At 36.9% G+C, this 23,735-nt stretch overlaps 1 protein-coding gene across 2 annotated transcripts in view; it reads right to left on the reverse strand.

Annotated features, from left to right (window-relative positions):
- Nucleotides 1-23,735, reverse strand: part of Ino80 (INO80 complex ATPase subunit) — a 138,435-nt gene that overhangs the window by 36,524 nt on the left and 78,176 nt on the right. For both annotated transcript variants that reach the window (XM_046460794.2, XM_046460793.2), the window contains exons 25-27: nucleotides 17,870-18,010; nucleotides 10,797-11,022; nucleotides 5,485-5,612 (exon numbers count right to left, since the gene is read on the reverse strand). In XM_046460794.2, the coding sequence (XP_046316750.1) occupies nucleotides 5,485-5,612; nucleotides 10,797-11,022; nucleotides 17,870-18,010 (495 nt within the window). The remainder of the gene's footprint in view (nucleotides 1-5,484; nucleotides 5,613-10,796; nucleotides 11,023-17,869; nucleotides 18,011-23,735) is intronic.

The raw sequence follows: 23,735 nt of genomic DNA on the forward strand, positions 1-23,735 counted from the left end.
TTCACTAATAATATTCACTAAGTTATAGTCACTGTTTTATGTACTTTATCTGGTTTAGCTTATCTAATCCTAAGATAATCATTAAAGTAGTATTATTATCCCATTTTTCAGATGTTAAGTAAGGTCTCTAAAGCAAAACAGGTGGTAGGGAGTAGACCAAGAACTGGAACTCAAGTGGACTGAATCCAGAGCCCTCAGCTTAATCCTTCTATTGCTTCCCAAATGAAAAGAATGTTCACCACTACTGGGGGCGGGGGGTGGGGGAAGAGGTGGAGGGAATCCCACTAATACTAAATTTCTTATTACATTCTATCCACAAGACCTAGCCATTATCATCAGAAAAATTAAACACTTGGAAAAATAAAGGCAAATGTTGACACACCCCTATTATCAACCTTCTATTCTGAAACTTCTATTTCACAGTTGTCTTTGAAGTTCATTCTAACCCAATTTCACTTTCATAAAACAACCTGAGAAAAGAACCAAGGATAATCAACAAACCTTTAGACCTGGGTTAACTTTAATTTTCTTGGACATGCTTTCCATCTTTGGGGTATAACACCAGGAAAAAGTTAGGCTTTTCTCCATGGGCATCACAATTTCTTTGCAGTCCAACCAAATAGCACCAAGAGAATGAAATATGACGGCCACACTTCTCTATGTAATAGAGAGAGCCCTTAACAGCATGTTCCTATCACAAGGCCTTCTGGGCCCATCATAATCTGCCTTCAACCTACTTAACATGTTTCCTTTTCTCCTAGACCATACATTCTAGTATCACTGGGCTACTTCCCTCAAATGTCTTGTACCTTTGGGTCTTTTTGCCTTTTTATATTAGGCTTCTTTTGTCTTAAATTTCCTTCCTCCCTAATGGTTAATATTCCGTTTAAGTTCAGATATCACAGTCTATATGAAACTTTTCTCAATAGTGACCCTGATAGAATATAAAATAAATGTATCCCCTTTTGCTGTTCTTAACTTTGTCAATGCTTCACTTGGGCACTAATATTAAGGTTCATCTGATGATCATTTCTGTATGTATGTGTTTCCTTGAAGTCAAAGACAGGTTTAACTGACCTTCACATCTGCTTTACTCATGGGCTGGGGATATAGCTCAGTTGGTAGAGTGCTTGCCTTGCATGCACAAGGCCCTGGGTTCAATCCCCAGCACTACCCAAAACAAACAAACAAACAAAAAGCTTTACTCATGGGTGCCATAGGATGAGAGGAAGAACTCTACAAATACTGTGATAGTAAGCTGACAAATTTCCCTCTTTCATTCTTAAGATCTTATGAAAATTCCAGTTCACAGCAACCCAATTTCTTTTCATTTTATGGGGGCAGTTTTGGAATATTTAGCTTCCCAGTATTTCAAATGTCACCATTTATTATGGATTATTTACTTTTAAACTCTATGATGTACTATTGGAAGATTTGTCTGGGTTTCAGTACTTAATAATAATCACACTACACATAGCATCAGTTGGCTGACCCTTTCCAAGTACTTCTGTATTGCATTAAAAAAAAAAAAAAAAGACCATATGGCTTATTTCCTTAAACTACAGACTTAGTTGCTTGATGCAACAAGAATAAATCTCAAAAGAGGAAACCCAGAGATAAGGTAAGTCATGTGTAAGCACTTTGCAACTATTGGATATGGAAGGGGTCCCCAACTATGATATACCGGTCAGGAGAAAAAGAGTTTTGCCCATGTCTATACCATCATCCCAATGCACAGGGATTATGTCTATTTCCATAGTACTCTGAATAGGCAGACACCACAGGGGACTCAGTAAGTATAAAATAAATCTACTAACATATAACATTTAATGATCTACCATATCTTTATACTTTTTTAGAAAAATATTTATTTGTTTTTAGTTATAGGTGGACACAATATCTTTATTTTATTTTTATATGGTACTGAGGATTGAGCCCTATGCCTCACGCACGCTTGGCAAGCGCTCTACCTCTGAGCTACAACCCCAGCCCCTCTACCATGTTTAACTTATACCTACTGCAAACTAAAAATTCTTGATCCTAGAAATTAAGTGATCACTTTTTTGTGTGTGTGTGGTGCTGGAGATTGAACCCAGGCCTTTGTGCATCTGAGAGGCAAGCACTCTACTTACTGAGCTATATCCCCAGCCCAGCAATCACCCTTTTGACAATCCTCTAATCCACAATATTTAGAAGACATGGGAAAGAATAAGACATTCCTGAATAAAGAATTCTATTTGAAAGAAGTTCTGATATTTACACAAGCAATTTCAATTAATTTCATATTTTTACCCAAGGGAAAAAGAACACTATCATTCTCTTTAGAAAATACTAAGCAAATACTAAAGTGCCTAGAACTAATTTTTCTTACAGAATGGAAACCAAGCATGTGAATCTTTACTGCCATCTATTTCTGCTGAGTTCCAGAAATAAAGAGATGGACAGCTAAGGCTAACTAACAAAAAACAATAACATGGGGAAAAAATGCCAAATAAAAGAGAAATGCTAACATGTTCCACAGCTACACAACAGAACTTCGATGCTTCCATGTGAGTTTCTAACTCCTACTCTATTGGAAACTTTTCTATCCCTCTTTGTATGGTATAAGATGTCAATGGAAAAAAACAAAAGAGACTCCTATAAAAACCAAAACAATCAACATACTCTGAAATATAAATGGAGACATAATCATGCATTATACCAACATTCACAATATGTTTACATTTCAAAAAATGATTAGACATAGAACACTGTAGCCATTATAATTCCATGCTCACAAAACAAATTCTACTGAGAACTAGTTTCTTGGAATATAGAATGTGGTTCATTTGAATGAAAAACATTAATACAAATGAACAAAAAAAGAATACATTTTCATAAAAGAATATAACATTGAAGAAACAACATTAGTAAAATATAGTACTAGGAAAACTAGAGAACACTTCCATTTCAGTTTTGGAAACATACTAACAGTTGCAATATTCTCTGGCTTCAACATAGATGTGGGCTGTACATATGGTTAAGGAATGTCAGCAGTTGTAAAATTCATGCTTTAAATTGCTTTTCCCTTAGAATTCCTCATAGAGAGATGCATTTACATTTAAGAAGGTTCTCACAAGATGCCTTGTTTGCAAATCCTATAAACTATGTCCTACTCCCTCAAGTAAATACTGGATTAGATAGAACTGACCTATGGGTGGGGCTTTACAGCATACTTCCTGAAGAAAACTCATCATACTTTAAAGTATTTTACTTTAGTAATATTTAATAAGTACCTACAAGTATGCAATACACAGAATGACAAATAAAAATGTAGGGCTAAATTAAACTACCTATATTCACCTTCATCTGACAGAGCTAGCTTATTTATGGGTTGCTGCCCAGATTCCCTTAGAAATTCCCTTTAATACAAATGAACTTTCAAGACTCTCTACTGATAATGCCTTGGAAAAAAAAGATCATCACCTCCCTTACTAAATCTGCATGTAGCATTATTGATTTTTCATAATTCTTAGCATCTGAAGAACACTACTTTATCTGTACTGTCCCTGACTCTTAAGGACAAGACAAGTGTACTTTACCTAAAAAAAGCATCAGTGTAGGAAAATTGTTTTGGTTGTTGGCATCACCGGGTTTGAACAGAACATTAGAGATGCAGGCAGCCCTTTTATTTTGGATTGCTGCTGTCAATACCTTTAACATAGTCAAAATTTATATCAAACATAATGGTTTAAATACTTATGACTTATAGCTTATTAGCATTATTTTCAATCTTCAAAAATAGGTGATCTATTCTAAACACAAACCAGAAAGTTTGTCTTATCAATGGCATTCAAGGGGCTAAACATTATTATGAAACCTAAGACTTGGTGATTAAACTGACTTCAAATAGCACATATGTCTCTCTCTCTTTTTTTTTTTTTTAATATTTATTTTTTAGTTTTCAGCAGACACAACATCTTTGTTTGTATGTGGTGCTAAGGATCGAACCCAGGCCGCACGCATGCCAGGCGAGTGCGCTACTGCTTGAGCCACGTCCCCAGCCCCGCACATATGTCTCTTGCACAAAGAAGTTACTAAATTAATAAAAGGAGCCTGACACCCAATTTGGATAAACTCACTGTAAAATTCAATAAATCAATCTTGGCTTCCCAAGATCCTAAAAACCTTCCTTACAGGTACCTTTGTTCCTTTTGCACTTCTATGGTCCCTATACCCTTATTCATAGACAGGGATGTCATGGTCCAATTTCCATTTACTGGAATATAAAGCCTTACAAATATTATACTCAAGGAAAAACATAAAAGCATTTATATACTCCTCACAACTAGGCACTTTAGCCTCTCCAACATTCTTGTATAAAGACTTAATCTAGTGGTTTATGATTATTTATTCTCATTCTCACTCTCCTATTTCTGTATCCATGATCTCCTCTATTAAGGCAAGAAATAGTGAGAACCTGAATGTGAAAATAATTAAAGGAAAAAAACCCCCTGCTTTCCTGTAAATATTTTTCACCACTAATCCAGTGGTTGTGAATCCTGGATGTATATTATAATCACTTCAGGAAATTTTAAATATCCTGATGCCCAAGTTACATTCCAAACTTCCTAAATAAGAATCTCTGGAGTTGAGATCAGATGTCAGCATTTTTTAAAAGCTTACTAGGTAACTGCAATATGTAGTCAAGAATTATTCCATTAATTAAGGTTGAATACTGGCTCTCTGGTTTTCTATATAGAAAAACTAATCCCAATCTTGTGGGCTTTTTGTTTTTTTATTCAATAGAAGAGATAGAAGCCAGGGTTGCTCAACCACTGAGCCACATTTCCAGTTCTTTATTTTTTTAGAGATAGAGTCTTGCTAAGCTGCTGAGGCTGCCTTTGAACTTGTGATTTTTTTGCTGTAGCCTTTCCAAGTTGTTGGGATCACTGGTGTGCGCCACAGTGCCCAGCTCCCAATCTTGGTTTCCATACAGAATTTCAAGAAACTTTTCAAAGATTCCTGGGCTGTGAATTGCTTTAATATTGGGGAATTTCACCAGGTATGGTGGCACATAACTGTGATACCAGCAATTTGGGAATTTGGGGCAGAAGATTGCAACTGTAAGACCAGCCTCAGTAACTCAGCAAGACAATGTCTCAAAAAAATAATAAAAAGGACTGGGATATAGTTAGCTCAGTGGTAAAATGCTGTTGGGATCAATCACTAGTATGCACCCCACCCCCCAGTCAAAAGGGGAAAAATTAGAGAATTTTGTCCCTTGGAAAAGGATGTTTTACTTTGGCTGTAAGGAAGGAGATAGAAGAATTTTTTTTGCATACTCTCCATCTGCCAGGAGCTGGTTCTGTTCCCTATGTTGACTAAAAGCACAAAAAGAAATTTGGGGGTTCTCATTAAATAGGATTAATACTAGTCATGAATATCTGATTCTGCCAATGTAAATGCCAAGGAAGCTTAGGCCCCCAAGATTCCTTCTCCTACCTCCAGCAGATCTATCATCCTGGTCATCTGGGAGTAGATAAGGACCCTATGTCCTTGAGATTTGAGCCGAGTCAGCAGGACATCAAGGGCATATAGTTTTCCACTGTCAGTGATGAGGCTCTCCTTGCCTGGGGAGAAGAAAAAGGAGGAGGGGACAAACTATTTAATTGAAGCAACAAAATCACTCACTGCAAAGCTGTATGCAGGCAAAATTATTACATCCAGGATACCTTTTATCATGAGAACAGGAAAATGCATCTGAAGAAGAGTGCAAAGTCCTGTTAAATCATGACTCCAGGAGTACTCGACATTCTAAAGAGGTAGGTATAGACTTTCTCTCAGCTGACAGCTCCCAATCAGACAATTCCCAATTAGTTCTGTTGTTAAGTGTTTATGTTCTGAATAAGGAACATGATGTCTGAATTTTGAGAAGCTTCAATTGATTTCTTTGTCTGCTGCAAAGAAATCTGGAAGTTTCTCTGTTCCACATTCTTATGCAGGGGACACCAGGTTCATGTGGGCATCTATGAGTGATGTCTATGTCATACCTGCTATAAAGTAAACTGAAAAATCTGTTTTTTTTTTCTTTGACTATCTCCAGATAGGTTTCTATTAGTTCTGTTGTTAAGTGTTTATGTCCTGAATAAGGAACATGAGAATATATAGGAAAAACGGCTGTTCCTGCCTTCTCTTGGAGAAATATAAACACTAAGAAATGCAAACACACATATCCACACTTGACCTTTCATTAAAATTTTTTATTGTTCTGCAGTGCTGGGGATCAAGTTCAGTACACTGTGCATGCCAGGCACATGCTCTATGACTGAATTACGTCCTCAGGCCATTGAGGTTTTTGTTTTGTTGTTAAAACCTGACTAACCAACAAAACAACAACAACAACACAAAATCAACCACCAAAACTCCCTCTTCTGATGATTTCAAAAGGCTGGCTAGTAAATGTCGTTAACCCAAGATATAATTCAATAAAGACATAAGGGCTTGTTCAGCTTTTAGAAGGACTGGTTCTCGATTTCTGTGAAATGAAGTTGCTTTCACTTGCTAACGTGCATTTTTTCCTTTCCTCTTCCCATAAGAAATGCATTCAGCCACAGAACTTTAAAGAACACTTAACTCACAAATTTTCATCTCATCCATTCAGTATCATTCAACTCCCATCATATTTCAGGAAGCAGAGTTTCCTGTTTGCAGACTGGTCCATAAACATGCCCTGAACAATTGCTGCCATTAGAGGATAAAAGAAGAAGCTTGAGAGGTTGGATAAGAGTACATATGGAAGTGGCTCGGGGACACAAAAAGGATGGAGATCATACATTGAAAACTAACAACTGGGGCTGGGGATGTGGCTCAATCGGTAGCATTCTCGCCTGGCATGCGCGGGACACTGGGTTTGATCCTCAACACCACATAAAAATAAAATAAAGATATTGTGTCCACCTAAAACTAAAAAATAAACATTAAAAAAGTAAAAAAAAAACTAACAACTAAAAGTCAAGGAGAAAATTATAAAGGAAATTGCTTTGTGCATCCTTAGTATCTGGGTTTAAACCCATGAATTTTTTTTTTTTTAGATTTTTTGTTGTTGTTAGATCTTTATTTTATTTATTTATATGTGGTGCTGAGAATTGAACACAGTTCCTCACACATGCCAGGCAAGCGCTCTACTGCTGAGCCCCAGCCCCAAACCTGAACGTATGGATTTTTTTTTTCCCAGAACTAAAGAGGCTGACTATTGAGAGTAGTCCAAGAGTTCTCAACTGTCATTCTCGCCACTATTTGCCAAGTGCATAATTATTGTCTAAACCGAATAAGAACGGATGTGCTGATAGCACCATAACAAATCATCAGACCCTGTTTATGCTACAAAGCTATGGGTTCTGGATGTTTACTCCTCTGTGCCACAGGCTGCCTTTTCCCACCTTCGGAATACTGCCAGGTCACATCTCTCCCTTCCCAATCCTTCCCTGTCTTTGTGACATACACCTTTTTTTCAGCTTCTTTGTTTGGTCTTGTTTAGATTATTGAAATGCTCTTCATTTTGTTGTCTTAACAGCACAATCAAACGACTACAGCTGGGACAGAAGAGACTATTAAGCCCCCTCCATGACACCAAACAAGGAGGCCTGTATAAATTCCAAGTCTGATCAGGCAGCAACATAGTTCTGTTAACAACTTGAAATTTTCTTTCTATCATAATTACCCTTTTTTAACTAGATTGCTAGGGGTATCTCAATTTTGATTGTTCCTAAATAATCCCCACTGAGCTACCTACCAATCTGCTTCAGATATTATGTTCTTTTTGTTCTCATTAAAAGCACAAGAAGTCTAAATGTGTGTGTGTATTCTTTTTCTGGGATTACAGGTGTGCATGACCATGCCTAGCAAGCCCATGTGTATAAGTGTGTATGGTGGGGGGGACTAGGGATTTAATTTAACCCACTGAACTACATTCCCAACCCTTCTTATTTTGAGACAAGTTGCTTAGCCTAGTTAAGTTGCTGAGGCTGGCCTCAAATTCGTGATCCTTCTCTACCAGGCTCCCAAATCATTAGGATTACAAGATGCATAACCATGCCTGGCAAGCACACATATTTTAAGCCACTGAATGAGTGGGCAAGCTTAGCTCTCCAGATTTCTGCAGTCTACTTATCTACTATTTCCATATATACTCCCCCAGCATAAATATTAAAGTGTGGGCATCTATGAGTGATGTCTATGTCATACCTGCTATAAAGTAAACTGAAAAATCTGTTTTCTTTTTTCTTTGACTATCTCCAGATAGGTTTCTATTAGTTCTGTTGTTAAGTGTTTATGTCCTGAATAAGGAACATGATGTCTGAATTTTGAGAAGCTTCAATTGATTTCAAAATCATGATTAAATGGTTTTCATGCATTCCACTTTCTACATTGACTGCTAACCAGAATGACCTGATGCGAAGATCAGAAACACTCAGGAATGAAGATGTGCATACACTTACAAGGATAAACTCTGATGTAAACCCGAAAAAGTAAGAAATGGTGTCTATTGCCAGCTTATTATTATGGGAGTGGGGGAGGCAGAAATGTTTGGACTGGACTTCTTTGGACTGGCCTGAAGGAAAAAGCCTAAGAAAAAAATAGCAGCAAGGGCTTAAAAATGAGAAAACCTTAGATTCTCTGGTAAGTGTGCTAGGCAGGGAAAATCAGTCTCAAGTATTTGTCCTAGTAAAGAATGTAGAAAAAAACAAACTTCTTTTTCTGCATATGCTGTTGTCTTCTGTGTCTGGCATACATCACCCGATTTTGAGGAGCTACCAAAAGTCGCACTGGACAAGAGCACCACCTGTTGCTAAGCAGGGCACAGAGCCAGGAGGAGCACAATTCCATAGAAATCGGAATGATTCTGCCAAGTCAAACCAAGGCCCAGCCTGTTCTTTAAAACAGGAGCTCAATGTTGAAACAGATGTATCCTACCCTTATAATCTCTCCTATAATGCTACTGTTATTTTCATTTAGATTTAGGTTCGTACTTTTCACAGTTTACAATACTATTCAGAGACAAAACAAAACAAAACAAAAAAATGTAGCCAGTGACAGCAAAATTAGGGTAACAGATTAAATAATCTCTGTTTTCCAATGAAGGGAGCCTTCTGAAAGGATCTTATATCCACCTGGTGAAGCATGGGGAAGCAATCAAGGTGAGAAACCCAGGAGATTTTGGTTCAGTCTCTCCAAGGAATGTAGAAGAACCAACACTTCCCAGTGTAACAAAAAATGTGAAAGTATAAAGAAAAGAGAGATAAAATACAGGTTCCAGTGACACCCGCCTCCGCGCCCACCACTGGCCCAGAGAGTCTGCAGAGCACAATGGGGTCAGTGAGGAGCTGGTTGGTTCTCACAGTAAACAGCCAGTGAGGCTGGTGCTTTTTATCGATGCAAAAAGAACTCAGACACTTCCTGCTATTTAAACAAGGTCCATTTTTCTTTCAAAGAACAGGAAAAGCCACAAGAGATTCCCACAGCGCCAGCAATAAGCCTTCTAACTCCTGTACTGGGAACTAAGAAACCAGAATGAAGAAGAAATAAGGTGCTATCCTGCTTCTTTTGATACCTGCACTCACCTCCTGCCTAGGCTTTCTACACTTGGGCTTTCCCCTGATTTCCAAACAATATACATCCACCATATTCATGTGTTCTAAATCAGTTCTGAGTATGCAACAGTGCTTTAAATTTTTTTTTTTTTAATTTGAACAAAATACCTTTATTTTATTGTTATGTGGTGCTGAGGATCGAACCCAGGGCCCTACCGTGCTAGGAGAGTATTCTACCACTGAGCCACAACCCCAGACCAGCAACAGTGCTTTTACATATCAAAAAAGGCATCTTCCAGTCAGAGCTTCAACAAATTACAAGAAGCCTTGACACAAAGCCCCTTGACACTTGTAATAAAGTGGAATAAATGGAAAAACCAGGCCTTCAGCACTGGAATCCAATAACTTTTAGAAATAATAGATGTTCCCTTTTGAATGTTTAACTCTAGTTTACTTCCATTTCATGTCAGTAAGATGAATATACTCAAGATATCAGAGAATTAGAACAACCATAACTAATACCGTAGCTCCAAGTTCATACGCCAGTATGCCAGCAGGTGTAAGTAAAGATTATGAGCATTATAAGTTGAACACAGAGATTATGAACTCTCTTTATGTTCAACTTCCTTACAAGTAGTCTCACCAAAGCAAAGATGAAAACCTAGTTTCCTCTCAACCCCTGACCTTGACCCTAGGGGGTCTGGGAATCTGCTAGAATTTTGGCACAAAACACGCTGTTTTTCCTTTTGTTATCATTCAGATCTCTAGTGTTCCGTGCAGGACACTGTTTATTCTACTTAAATGAGGCTTTCTGGGAGTGACGACATTCTCATTCATTCAACTGGCAATGACATAGACAAATGAATTCATTCTACCTGAATCCTTTCCTCCTACCATGCTTCCCCCACTCTTTTTCCCCGTCCCTCCTGCTGTACTGGGGATGGAACCCATGGCTTTGTGCATGCTGGGCAAATTCTCTACTATTGTGCTTCATTCCAGTTCCACTCACTCACTCCCCCCCTCCTCAAAGAGTAGCATTCCTCTCTCCTAAGAAAACATTTATCTCTCCAAGTCTTAAAGAATTAGTATTTTCACTTAAAAATTACTAAGAACTAAAAATGAGATAGAAACCTCAATAACTCTGCAAAACCACCACAGGGAATATCTCATGTATCCTCCTTTTGCTAAAGCTGAGAACACATTCCAAGAGAATGTATAACTCACCTGGAATCCTGATGAAAGACCAACCATTCTGGGGCCTGATGCTCCACAGTCCTCCGGCTGGCTCTGGGAAGAACTGAGATAGTCGATTTAGCCAGTCTGCAGCCAGTTCAGGGGCCCCATTCAACAAACACTGCTTGGCTGCCAGACTCCCTCCTTCCTTTAGAACTCGCCTCTCATATTCTGCACTTCGGTCATTGCAATAAGAATCCAATGGCACTGCGGTGACCTGCAAAGAGTCACACAAGACAGCTTTCATGTTTTTCATACACATTAAGTTTTTGGGACTCTGAAACCAGACTGATATGGAAAATTCTTAGGCTGACAGTTTTAAATACCCTGTACTGACAAATTAAGCGTCCCAGATACTGACTTAATGAGCTTCTCCAGATTAAAAGGCCAACTCTAGTAACATGAATCTGAAAACAAAATAAAGATATACGTCCCATCATTCCACCACCTCCATTCATTGCTAGATTATGTTCCTGGTAAAGTGCTACTAGTGATACACATCATGGCGATGCCTAAAAGACAGCTGGAGCTAGTCATCATTAAAGAACTAGAAGAGTATTGGCCTGGCACATCTGAAGCCATCTTTAATGCTCCAGTAGCAAAATTCCCAAGTTTATCAATACATCTTTCTGTTTCTCTGACCAATTTTCTCACTGTCAAACCTAATGGAAGATAAAAGAAACTTTCTTTCAAGCTATAAGCTAGGAAAGAGGGGGTCAATGGGGTGAAGATTCATGGCCTGGCTAAGTAAGAGACTGCACAATTCTTATCAAAAGGTGTTTTAAATGTAGATTATTTGGCCTGGTGCAGTGGTGCATGCCTGTAATCCCAGTGGTTCAGGAGGCTGGAGCAAGAGGATCAAGAGTTCAAAGCCAGCCTCAGAAACTTAGCAAGGCCCTTAGCAACTCAGCAAGATCCTGTTTCTAAATAAACCACAAAAAAGGGCTAGGGATATGGCTCAATGGTTAAGTGCCCCTGGTTTTATTGCCTGGTAACAATAACAACAATAAAAAAGGTGCAGCCCAACAACAGTATGATGCCACCCTAATAAAATAGTGGTATATTCAGATGGCTGTGGCATCATCTGATAAGGAGCCTACTGAAAATGACAAAGCTACCTCTTGTCAAAATGTAGAGGCCAAGAATGATAATAATGCTAAAGCCTATTACAAGCAATGAATTGGTCACGAGAACCTTGGAGCTAGACTGAGACACAGAGAAACTGGGCATAAGGAATAAGGGCAAGAATATGAAAGAAAACAAGAACATAAAGCATTGACTGTAACTCTTATTACTTCTTAGAAGTAGGCTATTAACTATTCTATTTTTACATCAATGGATTTATGAGAGCAACAGTTCTGAAGTTTTTGCATGCATAAGCAGTTGAGTGGGAATGTATCAAAAGTGAGCATTTTAATATAGAAGGCCTGGTCTAGGTTTTTAATACACCCCAGATTATCAAGCTACGCCTTGAAAAATACTGCATTGGGGTACATAAACAATCAGGTACATAAATGAACCTGTAGCTGTAGGTGTTTCTACTGGGAACAAGAAGGTATCAAGATCAGAGAAAGAACATCATTTACCAATAATCAGACAATAACCTCTCTGGGGGCGGATGAAGTGAAATGGAGTTTGCTAGGGAACAGTGCCATCTATAGTCCATATGCAAAATTACAAAGTGCCATTGCAAATGGGGCTCAGAATTCTAAAATCCACCCAGGTTCACTAAAGAAATAACTTTATCCGGACAGTCCTAGGAGATCACACCACTTATATCTATCCAGAGCTTGTTTTCTTGACTCCAATGTATGTGCCTTCCCATTGATACTTGAGCTTAGGAAAATAAAAGACTGAAATACATAGCACAAGCATAAAAATTAGATCTCTCCTCCCTGTTATTGTTTGCCCTCGTAAGACCCCAGGAAGTCTCTGAGCCAGAGTAGACATTCTCCATGTAGGATGTGAGTCCCATAACCTCATGATTCATAATACCTATACTTCAATAAAAACAGCTAAAGTAGGGCTAGGGTTGAAGCTCAGTGGTAGAGTGCTTGCCTAGGTGCTAAGTTCAATCCTTGTCACCACATATAAATAAGTAAAATAAAGGTATTATGTCCATGTACAACCCAATATTTAAAACAACAATAACAACAAAAACAGCTAAAGTAGTAGTGGCCTGGACATCAGAAATATGATCAGCTTTATATATTTCCAACAGCATGCATACTCTTGAAGCAAAGCATACTTGGTCTTTTCTAATGAGAGACTGATAATGAGCAATTGTACATTCAATGACAATTGCTTTTCTTTTTTATAAAAAGCAGAACTCACCTGGGAACTATACATAAAGATTTGGGGCCAATACTCTTAAAAGAAAAATTAAGAGCTAGAAACTCAGGATGAATAGGTAGAGAACAGTGAGAAAGGATGCTTTCTGCTGAGGACTCATTTCTAAGCACTTTTTTTTTTTAACTTGTCCTTTTTTTAGATATACATGACAGTAGAGTATATTTTGACATACCCACATAGAGTACAACTTATTCTAATTGGGATCCCATTCTCGTGGTTGTACATGATGTGGACTTTCACTGTTGGTGTATTCATATATGAAAATAGGAAAGTTTTGTCTAATTCATTCTATTGTCTAGGTACTCTTTTTAGGGAGGTGAGGGTCGTGGGGATTTAACTCAGGGGCACTTGTCCACTGAGCTACATCCCCAGCCCCCAACCCTTTTTTTTTTTTTTAATTTAGAGACAGGGTCTCACTGAGTTGTTTAGTGCCTTGTTTTTTGCTGAGACTGACTTTGAACTCTCGATCCTCTTGTCTAAGACTACTGAGCCGCTGGGATTACAGGCATGTGCCATCATACCTGGCTAGGCACTCTTAATAGTTTAAAAACAAAACAACCTTTTCCACTTATGAACTTTCACCTAGTTTTCAATTTCCATTTTGCTGATATCCTTCCAAGACCAGGGCTGAAAGCAATAGTGAAATATTTTTTAATGTTCTGATAAGCTTCTTTGGCTAGGAACCTTGGATCAAGATATATGCAGAATCACAGATGTCATGTTCTAAGTAGTAAGGAGTGTACTTGTGGGGTCCTAAAGAGGGCAAAAAAATTCCTTTTCTGCTTAGAATCAATCCCACTTCCAAGTCAGCTCCATTCTAGACAGCTTTCACCCATTCTGCTAACCCTAAATGGCCTTCCTGATGGCCCAGGTTGAAGCTTCAAAGGAAATAATTTTCTCTCATCCCACCACAGATGGGATGAAAATTCATAGAAGAGCTGGAAAATGGTGGCACATGCCTATAATGGTAGCTACTCCAGAAGTTGAGGCAAGAGTATCAGACATTCAAGGCCAGACTACTTGGCAACTTAGCAAGATCCTGTCTCAATGTAAAATAAAAAGGGCTGGGGATGTAGCTTCGTGGTAGAATACTTGCCTAGCATGTGCAAAGCCCTGGGTTGAATTCCTAGTATCTTAGGAAAGAAGAAGAAAAAAAGATAACACAAGATAATTAAAAAATGTCATGATAAATCATCATTCACTCTAAGACTGATCTGAAGGTGATAACTACATATATGTACATGTAACATTCAGACACGCTTAGAATTCTTACTATCTTCATAATCTTGATGTAATTACTGCCATTTTCAGGTTCAGCACAGGCTATATGATAAAACTTTACAAAGATGAGAGGGTCTCAGGAGGAAAGGAGGGTGCTGGGGAGTAGCTTTTCAGAAAAACAAGTAGTTGGTTATAGAACGTAGGAGGATTCAGTAGTAATGAAGAATTTTTTTTTAAAAAAATTAACCTTTTTTTAGTTGTAGATGGAAATGAAACCTTTCTTTTATTTTTATGTGGTGCTGAAGATCGAACCCAGTGCCTCACACATGCTAAGCAAGTGTTCTACCACTGAGCCACAACCCCAGCCCAGTAACAAAGAATTTTTATGTCCGTAAATGCAACTACAGGTCAAAATAGTTCATTTTTATTGGCTCTATAAAATACTGGGAATGTGAGAAATAAAGCCTTGATATCCGTCTCCCAGAAATCTAAACTTCCTCTACTAGGAAGAACAAAACCAGAAGTGTATCTCCAGCAATTAGAGAAATGCAAATCAAAACAACTCTGAGATTCCATCTCACTCCAGTCAGAATGGCAATGATCAAGAATACAAGCACTAGTAAGTGTTGGCAAGGGTGTGTGGAAAAAAGATACACTCATTGATGGTGGGACTGCAAAACTGGTGCAACCACTATGGAAAGCAGTATGGAGATTCCTCAGAAAACTTGGAATGAACAACCATTTGGCCCAGCTATCCCACTCCTTGGTTTATACCCAAAAGACTTAAAATCAAGATACTATGGTGACACAGCCACAATAATATTTATAGTAGCTAAATTCCCAATAGTTAAACTATGGAACCATCCTAGATGCCCTTCAACAGATGAATGGATAAAGAAAATGTGGTACATATATACAATGGAATATTACTCAGCTTTAAAGAAGAATTAAATTATGGCATTTTGCTGGTAAATGGATGGAACTAAAGAATATCATGCTAAGTGAAATAAGCAGATTCCAAAAAAACAAAGGTTGAATGTTTTCTCTGATAAGTGGATGCTGATTCATAATTGGAGGGGGGTAGGGTAGGGAAGAGACTGAAAAAAAAAAACTTAAAACATTTTTTTTTAGTTGTAGATACACACAATGCCTTTAATTAATTATTTTTTATGTGGTGCTGAGGCTCAAACCCAGTGCCTCACAGGTGCTAGGCAAGTGTTCTACCACTGAGCTGCAACTCCAGCCCTGGGAACTTTTTGTGCAGAGGGGAGTAAAGGGTGGAGTGGGGCTGTGGGGAAAAGGATGGTAGAATGAGACTGACATTATTACCCTATATACATATCTATGATTACAGTACTGGTGTGACTCTGCATCATGTATAGCCAGAGGAATGAGAAGTTGTGCTCTATTTGGGTACAATGTGTCCAGATGCATTCCACTGTCATATATAACTAATTAGAACAAATTAAAAATTGAAATTAAAAAAATTAATTAAAACAAAACCAAAAAACCAGAGGTGTAAGGCTGTCTTCTATGGAAACATGGCTTTAGATGCTGTCTAGTGTAAGTATACTTCCCTAAGTCAACTTAAGCTTCTAAGACCAAGAGTATTTTGGAAAAGCAGGATACATACAAACTCTAAATTCTTTCTAGATAGCCAAATAAACCCAATGAAGATGATAGTGGCAAGAGAATGAAGTTCACACATCAAAGGACTAGTAGAAAGAAATCTAGGCAGGCAGGAGTCAGTGGGATTCAATACCTTATTTCCATTCATCATTTCTTTGGAATATGCCAGATTCTGGTGTTTTTTTTTTTTTTTTTAAATAAACTTAAAGATGCAAGCCAATAAAAATAATGGTAGAAAATGTTTTCCAGGAGACTGACCCATATATACGACTCCTCAGTATTTATCAAGAAGAATTAAAGTTATTATACAACAGTGATACATGAATACCCATGTTCACAGAGGCACAATTCAAAATAGCCAAACTATGGAACCAGCAGCCTAAGGTGTCCATCAATGAATGGATAGATACAGAAAATGCGGCATATATACACAATGAAATTTTATTCAGCCATAAAGAAAAATGAAATTATATCATTTGCAGGAAAAAATGGATAAAATTACAAACCATCAGGTTAAGGGAAATAAGTCAAATTCAAAAGATTAAGGGTAGTGTGTTTTCTCTCATAATATGCAGAAGCTAGAGAGGAAAAAGGAAAAAGAAGGTGAGGGTAAATCTTAAAAAAATCAAAGGGAGATCAGTAGAGGAAAGGGACCAAGGCGTAGGAAGTGGGGAGGTAGGAGGAAGTACTGAGGAATGATAATGGCCAAATTAAGTAAGTAACAATAAATCTCATCATTACATACAACTATATTGTACCAAAAAAAGGAAAAGGAAAAAGAAAGTTAAAAAAAATACATATATATGTATGTATACATATACATATGTATATACATTCATACATACATATATATGTATATACATACATACATATATATACACACATATATATACATACATATAGATAAATATAAAAGAAGAAAATGTCAGTCTCAGAGAGCTGCCTGGCCAACTAGAAGTTGTCCACTGCAGCAAAAGAAAACAAACTGGGTAAACAGAAACTTACTCTTTTCTCTAATTACTTAGTCTAGCCACATGTCTATTCTGCCTTTCTCCCATGATTACTTCTTTGTAGAGCTTTTGTCTGGCTCTGATCAACATGGATAGGAAAGGCAGTGAAGATATAGGCAAAGTAAACAACTCATTGAGCCAATGGAAGCCTTTGCAGTGATACTTGTTAGCAATCATGGAAGTACTGTTTTGATAAACAGGGTATTAGGAAGGATCCAGCCAGCTGCTCAAAGTTGAACCACAATAGAAATTACTCCCGCTCTGCAAATAAATGTATAACTGCTGAATGGGGAATAGATGCAACAGTCACCTTTTAGATACAATAAACTTGTGAACCTCCAATGTAGGCAAGACTGCTTAGGAAGTGAGAAAACATCAGAATGAGAAACTGCTTGATTCTGGAGTGTAATATTTCCTTTTATTATGTGAAAACTGTACTGAGGTGATAAGGCCCAGATCAAATTTCCCCCCTAATTGGGGTCCCTCCTATGAAAATCCTTTAAAACCTCAATGCACGTGACAAATGGCTCCCTCTCCCCTGACCCTGCAGTTGAGTGATAATCAACCCGACAGATGGCTTGTTCCTATTGTAGTTTAGAACCCCTGATAAAATGAGAAGCAGCAGCTATCCACAATAAACTATTCTCAAATCTACACAATGCAAGATAAAGAAATGCTGTCTTGTGAAGGCCAGGACCATGGATGTCATCCTTTTTAAATACTATGACTTATATGTTCCCTTAAGGTTCAAATAGCCTTAAAACAGTTCTGTTTACGAAGCAGACTCTTTGAAATTTGTTTTACTTCTTCTAGTACTATTCATTTAATCTCTTCCCCTCTTGTGGCACTTACACGTGGACTGGCCACACACAAAAAAGATGGCAGCTCAGTGAGCAGGCAGCAACGAAGTGAAGAGGTAGCTGATCTCCGCTGATGGACAACCTGGTCTGAGTAGCCACTCACAGCTTTACAGTGGCTGCTGAAAACAAGAGACTTCAAAACAAAAATGCAAGTTAGTGCCAGGACAGAAGCAAAATGAAGAGCAAACAAAACAAAACCTCATTAAGTATCTGAATTAATGTTTGTCTTAACCAATACTATTAATTCTAATAAACAATTAGATACTAATTAGAACCAAGTATGTAATATAGATGATGTCCATATTGATTTCAAAATGTGCTTCTGTTGGTATACCTTAAGTGGTATAACTAATTCTACACCTGGAAGATAATACTGTTGATTATAAATAGACACAGCAAAATTTTAAAAGACAAAAGTGTACATAGGACCCAGTGCCTCTTAAAATTTCAAATTCAGCACTCACTTCTGAGAGTTTATAAAATGTGTCAATATGCAAAAATAAAAACTTGATTCAATTGTGTTAAAACATTTACAATAGCTGCCTAACATAGTTACATCGATAAAGAAAAATTTTATTGTATAATTTGAAAAGCTCAATGCAACATTTTCTAAATTCAAGAATCAAAGAAATACTATTTTTTTAATGAGATGCTCCATGAAAGAGAAAATTTTTAAAAAAATCACTATGCAAATATATTTTGCAAACCCTCTATGGTTATTTTCCTTCTTGAATAATCAAAATATACATTCATATATTAAAGGATCTGAGGAATTCCTTTTCAAGAGAAAGCAGTTTATGTTTTTTAACTTCTGTGTAGCATAACATTTTAAAAACTTTATCTGACTACAGAGCAAGGGAAAGACTTTTTTTTTTTAAGAAAGTGAGAGAGAGAGAGAGAGAGAATTTTTTTTAATATTTATTTTTTAGTTTTTGGCGTACACAAAATCTTTGTTTTGTTTTTTTAAAGAGGAGAGAGAGAGAGAGAGAGAGAGAGAGAGAGAGAATTTTAGTGTTTATTTTTTAGTTTTTGGTGGACACAACATCTTTGTTTGTATGTGGTGGTGAGGATCGAACCTGGGCCACAAGCATGCCAGGCGAGCGCGCTACCACTTGAGCCACATCCCCAGCCCAAGGGAAAAACTTTTAATGTAACATATTTTCATACCTGGCAAAATCATTTAACTAAAGAGCACATTTTGAAAAATGCTAGCTTAATTAATTATGTTGTTTTTACTGTAATCAAGGTAATAACTATATCTTAATTGAAACTATTTGATGCTTGAATCAAAGTTCATGTCTTTTAATCTTACACACAAGTTTGTAACCTTAGGTCCATGACCTATGCGTATTTAATAAATTCTTAAAAATTGTATGTTAAAAAAGAAAGTGTACACAGGGAAAATTTAGTTCATTCGTTATACTGTGGATTCAAACTCACATCTTGAATTAAAGACAATGATGACCAACATTATTTACCTAAAAATTTAAGGCAATTTAGCATCATGAGTACCAATATAGTGCAGTATAGTTCTAGCAAAGGTAGATGTTTTCTTTATTTTAAAGAAACATAAATACAAGTGGTCAGGAAAAGCAAACAATATCCATTTGGAACACCTATCTCATAATCACTTAAAAATATAAATTCCTGACTTAAATTATTATATTAAAGAGTCTTCATAGCTGCCATTCATACAAAAGATTTTAAGCATGGAATGTTCACACAAAAGAGAAGCCCACAGTGAGATCATAGTTCTATGTTGTAAACACAGAAGTTCTTTCATTAGAACAATGTTAGATTTTTTGTCTTTGGGTATTCAATCTTGATTATTTCATTTATTTGTTTTAGTGGTTTTTAAGTAAGATGGGTGATAATCCTAAAAACGATAGGGATGAAGACAGAACACAAACTAGTCAAATTTATACACAGTTTTAAGGTCAAAAAACAAACTATAAGAATAGCAACCATGATGCTGCAAGAGAATGACAGTTATAACTGCAGTAACATCTTTCTGATGTTTTTTTTCAGTACATATCCTGTTCTTCCATTCATATGGGCCTATTTTACCCAGGGCTTAAAGCTCCTGAAATAAAAGAGTTTCTCAGGATCATGATTTGAGTGAAGTCATCTCAAGTTCTCTAGTAGGACATATGCATCAACATCTGTTTTAATGAACTAATCACATGTTCTGAATAATGGTTATGAAAAAACTCAAAGACTTTTGCTATTTCTCAGCAGAGTAGAACTGTCTTTGGTGGTTTCTAATCACAAGCATGGAAGTTTTTACAACATTTGTTTTGCAGAGCTACATGAGTAAAAAGTTACATGCGTAACTTTGACATGTTTGGCTTTGTCCATAGATGCTGAAGTCCTGGTCAATACCCAGGAAAGAATTTTGACCTTCTGGCAGTTTTCCGATACCATCTGTGTTCTCATCTTGACTGGAATGTGCACTGAAGTTCATCTATTTCGTTACATGCTTATGTCCTTTACCATCTGAATGCCTAGTATGAGGATAATTATGAAGATTGTTAAGTCTAGCTGTTACCTCGTTCTTTGAATACTGAATACAAGGAACATTATTCAAAAAACACTACTGTTACTGCAGAGACAAAGGTTTAAAAAAAAAAAGGCCTCCAAGTTTGTTTTGTTCCCCAAAGCATATTTCTGACCTTGACCCTCCTGCAGTTGGAGAAATGACACAGGTCTACCAACTTCTGTTCATCTCAGCTAGCTAGAAAAGTAGTTCAGGGCTGCTAGCTGGGAAGCCCACTGCCTCAGACCATCCCTCCGCAGATGGCTGAGGCAGCAATCGAGATGGCCTGAAGACATCTGAATTCTTTACTAACTTCTAGAGAAAGTAAACAATGTCAGGGATTTCTGTAAGTTGTTCTCATTTTACGAATCATCAAATGGCAAAATTCAGCAGAAATCTGTTTCTTAGTACATGGCAAAGATATAAAAGTAGGGGCTAGCGCTGTAGCTCAGTGACAGAGCACTTTCCTAGCATGTGAGGTACTGGATTTGATTCTTAGCACTGCATATAAACAAACAAACAAAGATCTACCAATAACTAAAAATAAATAAATAAAAGTAGAATGAACATTTCCTCCAATCTCTTCCCTTCAACAAAATAGTTATTACTAAGAAAGAGATAAAATATTTATCATGGGGGGGTCCTCTTAACAAAATATTATTAGAGGTACCTTTCTGGGAAAAGTCTGTCTAGTAATAATTATATTGCCAGGGTCGTCATTCCCAAATTAGAACACATTTACTTATATCTTACATGGGACAGGAAAAAAATGGAATTCTTATTGAAGTCACTAAGCCAAGGTGATATATTCCTTAAAAAAAAAAAAAAAAAAAAAAAAATATATATATATATATATATATATATATATATATATATATATATATTTAGTTAGTTAGTTAGTTAGTTTTAGGTGGACACAATATCTTTGTTTTTATTTAGTGCTGAGAATCGAACCTAGTGTCTCACGCATGCTAGGCGAACATGCTACCACTTGAGTCATATCCCTAGCCCCTGATATATTCCTTTCTAATTCTAGATTTAAAACAAAACAGCAGGACATTAGGGAACATGTCTATAATTCCCAGGTACTCAAGGAGGCTGAGGCAGGAGGATTGCAAGTTCAAAGCCAGCCTTAGCAACTTAGTAAGACTCTGTTTCAAAATAAAAATTATAAAAGTCTGGGGGGTGAGTAGCTCTATGGTAGAGAACCCTGTTGCATTCAATCCCCCTAGTACTGGAAAAAAAAAAAAAAAAACAACACACCCAAAATCAGCAGTTCAAAATGTTCATTCAACATGCAGCCTTTACTTTAGAGAAATCCTGACTATTCCTAGAATATTATACTTATACTTTTCTAGATTCGTTTCTCTAACATTAGCTCCATCAATTCCTCCTTAATCCAGTGGTCTTTTGTAGCACATTAATTCCCTTCCAATTAATGACATGAACCACTGGACAAAGAAAAAATTAATGTTTGAGATAAAAAACACCTCAAATACCATTACATAATATGGTTGGAGGGTAGAAATAGAAAATAAGGTTCTTACTTCTTTGGTCTATTTTGGCCACACACACAAAAAAAAAAAAAAGAAAAAAGAAAAAAGAAAAAAAAATCCTAGAAAGTTAACAGAATTTCACACTATGGGGAAAGTGACTTGATTTTAATGCGGTCACAGTTTTTGCTATCCTGTTGTCCCTTTTTCATGCTCTTGAATGTCTCATTACCCTGTAAGCACTGGCAGCTGCGTGCATCTAGCTGCCAGAACCAAATATGCACATAGTAGTGAAGTTAGGCTTCTCTAAAGAGTCTCTTGGCACCATGTAAAAGCCTCAAGTGAAAACAAGCAGGCCAGGATGGCAGGCCCCCACAGGTGCCCACTCCTTGCCACAGTGTAACATAGAAAACACACAAATGTTTTTCCTTTAGGTGTAGTTTTATTCATTCAACAAGGGGCCGTGCATTGTTCTCCATTTCAAAAATTAAAGAAAAGGGTCCATTTCAAAAATTAAAGAAAAGGTCTCATGTTAAATGAAAGGGTACAGTGTTTATAAATCAACCGCCAGAGTACATGGATTCTACTTTCACAGATATTTTAAGTATCCAAACAAAAAGGGGGAAAATAAAATACAGAAAAACACAATGGTTTCCCAGAGCTTTCCATAAAGGGCGTTGGCAGCTCTCATTATCTCAGGAAATGATGATAGATATAGATACCACAGCTGAAAAATTTAACACTCAGCGGAGGAGTTTTTGAAAATTTCCTGTTTGAGGGCTTCTTCATCAATAGCCAGTTAAAGTTCTTTTAAGGATTTAACAGAGAACAGTGTTTAAAATCTAAGCATAGGCCACTCTTTTCAAACAACTCCCCTCTCCTTTCAGTAAAGGATTGAATCCAGAAGTGCTCTACCATTGAACGACATCCTCTTCTTTTTATTTTTATTTTGAGATTGGGTCTTGTTTAGTTGCTGAGGATGGCCTTAAATTTGCAAACTTCCTGCCTCAGCCTCCAGAGTTGCTGGAATTACAAGTGTAATTCTGACTACACCTGACTCAAAAACAACTCTTTATGCTGAAACTTTTGTATATTTTAAATTAGAAAATCTGAAACATCCCTAATTTCTATAAATTAGTTAGATCACTATAACTGTAGAATATATAAAGTTTTCAACATCCATATGTTTAAGTAGACCATTACCATGACAACTGTTCACTGAGATAGAAGTTAGAATGATACTGGTACTTCATGTCTGCCATACATCATTTTTAGTATGATATAGTTTTAATATGGTATGTTCTGCCTCAACAAAGAAAAAATGGTGTTTTTCCAGATTTTGTTTTTACTCTTTTAAGCAAAAGATTGAAAAAAATTCCTTATATATGACATGTAATACTCTTTACACTCTCAGTACTCTTCCCCCTCTGCAAAACAATAGAGGAAGAGATCTGACCAGAGTACCACACTTGGGAAGAAGGTATGTGTGAGAATAAATTTATGAAAGTTTTGAACTACATACTATTCCATACTGAAATTCAACAATAACGCAATATGGAACACAATGGAAAGTAAATAGAATACAGGAAATGATGCTGGGTTTTGCTCAACAAATATGAGAGAAGGCAATGTCAGAAAAGTATTCATATTAAGTAAGAGATTTTTAAAAACCCTAAACATTGTCCTAAACACCTCTAAGTGTTAACCAATTGGGAAAATAGAAGGAAAATATGGGGTTTGCAAAGTACAGGGGGCAAATATTTGACACTGGCTATAGCAAAATCCAGAACGAAACAGTTTGCAATGAAAAAAATTGTTCATAAGGATAT

This window comes from Marmota monax, unplaced genomic scaffold, assembly GCF_021218885.2.
Source record: "Marmota monax isolate L192 unplaced genomic scaffold, Marmota_monax_Labrador192_F-V1.1 WCK01_AAM20220418_F8-fsc00001, whole genome shotgun sequence".
Classification (NCBI taxonomy): Eukaryota; Metazoa; Chordata; class Mammalia; order Rodentia; family Sciuridae; genus Marmota; species Marmota monax.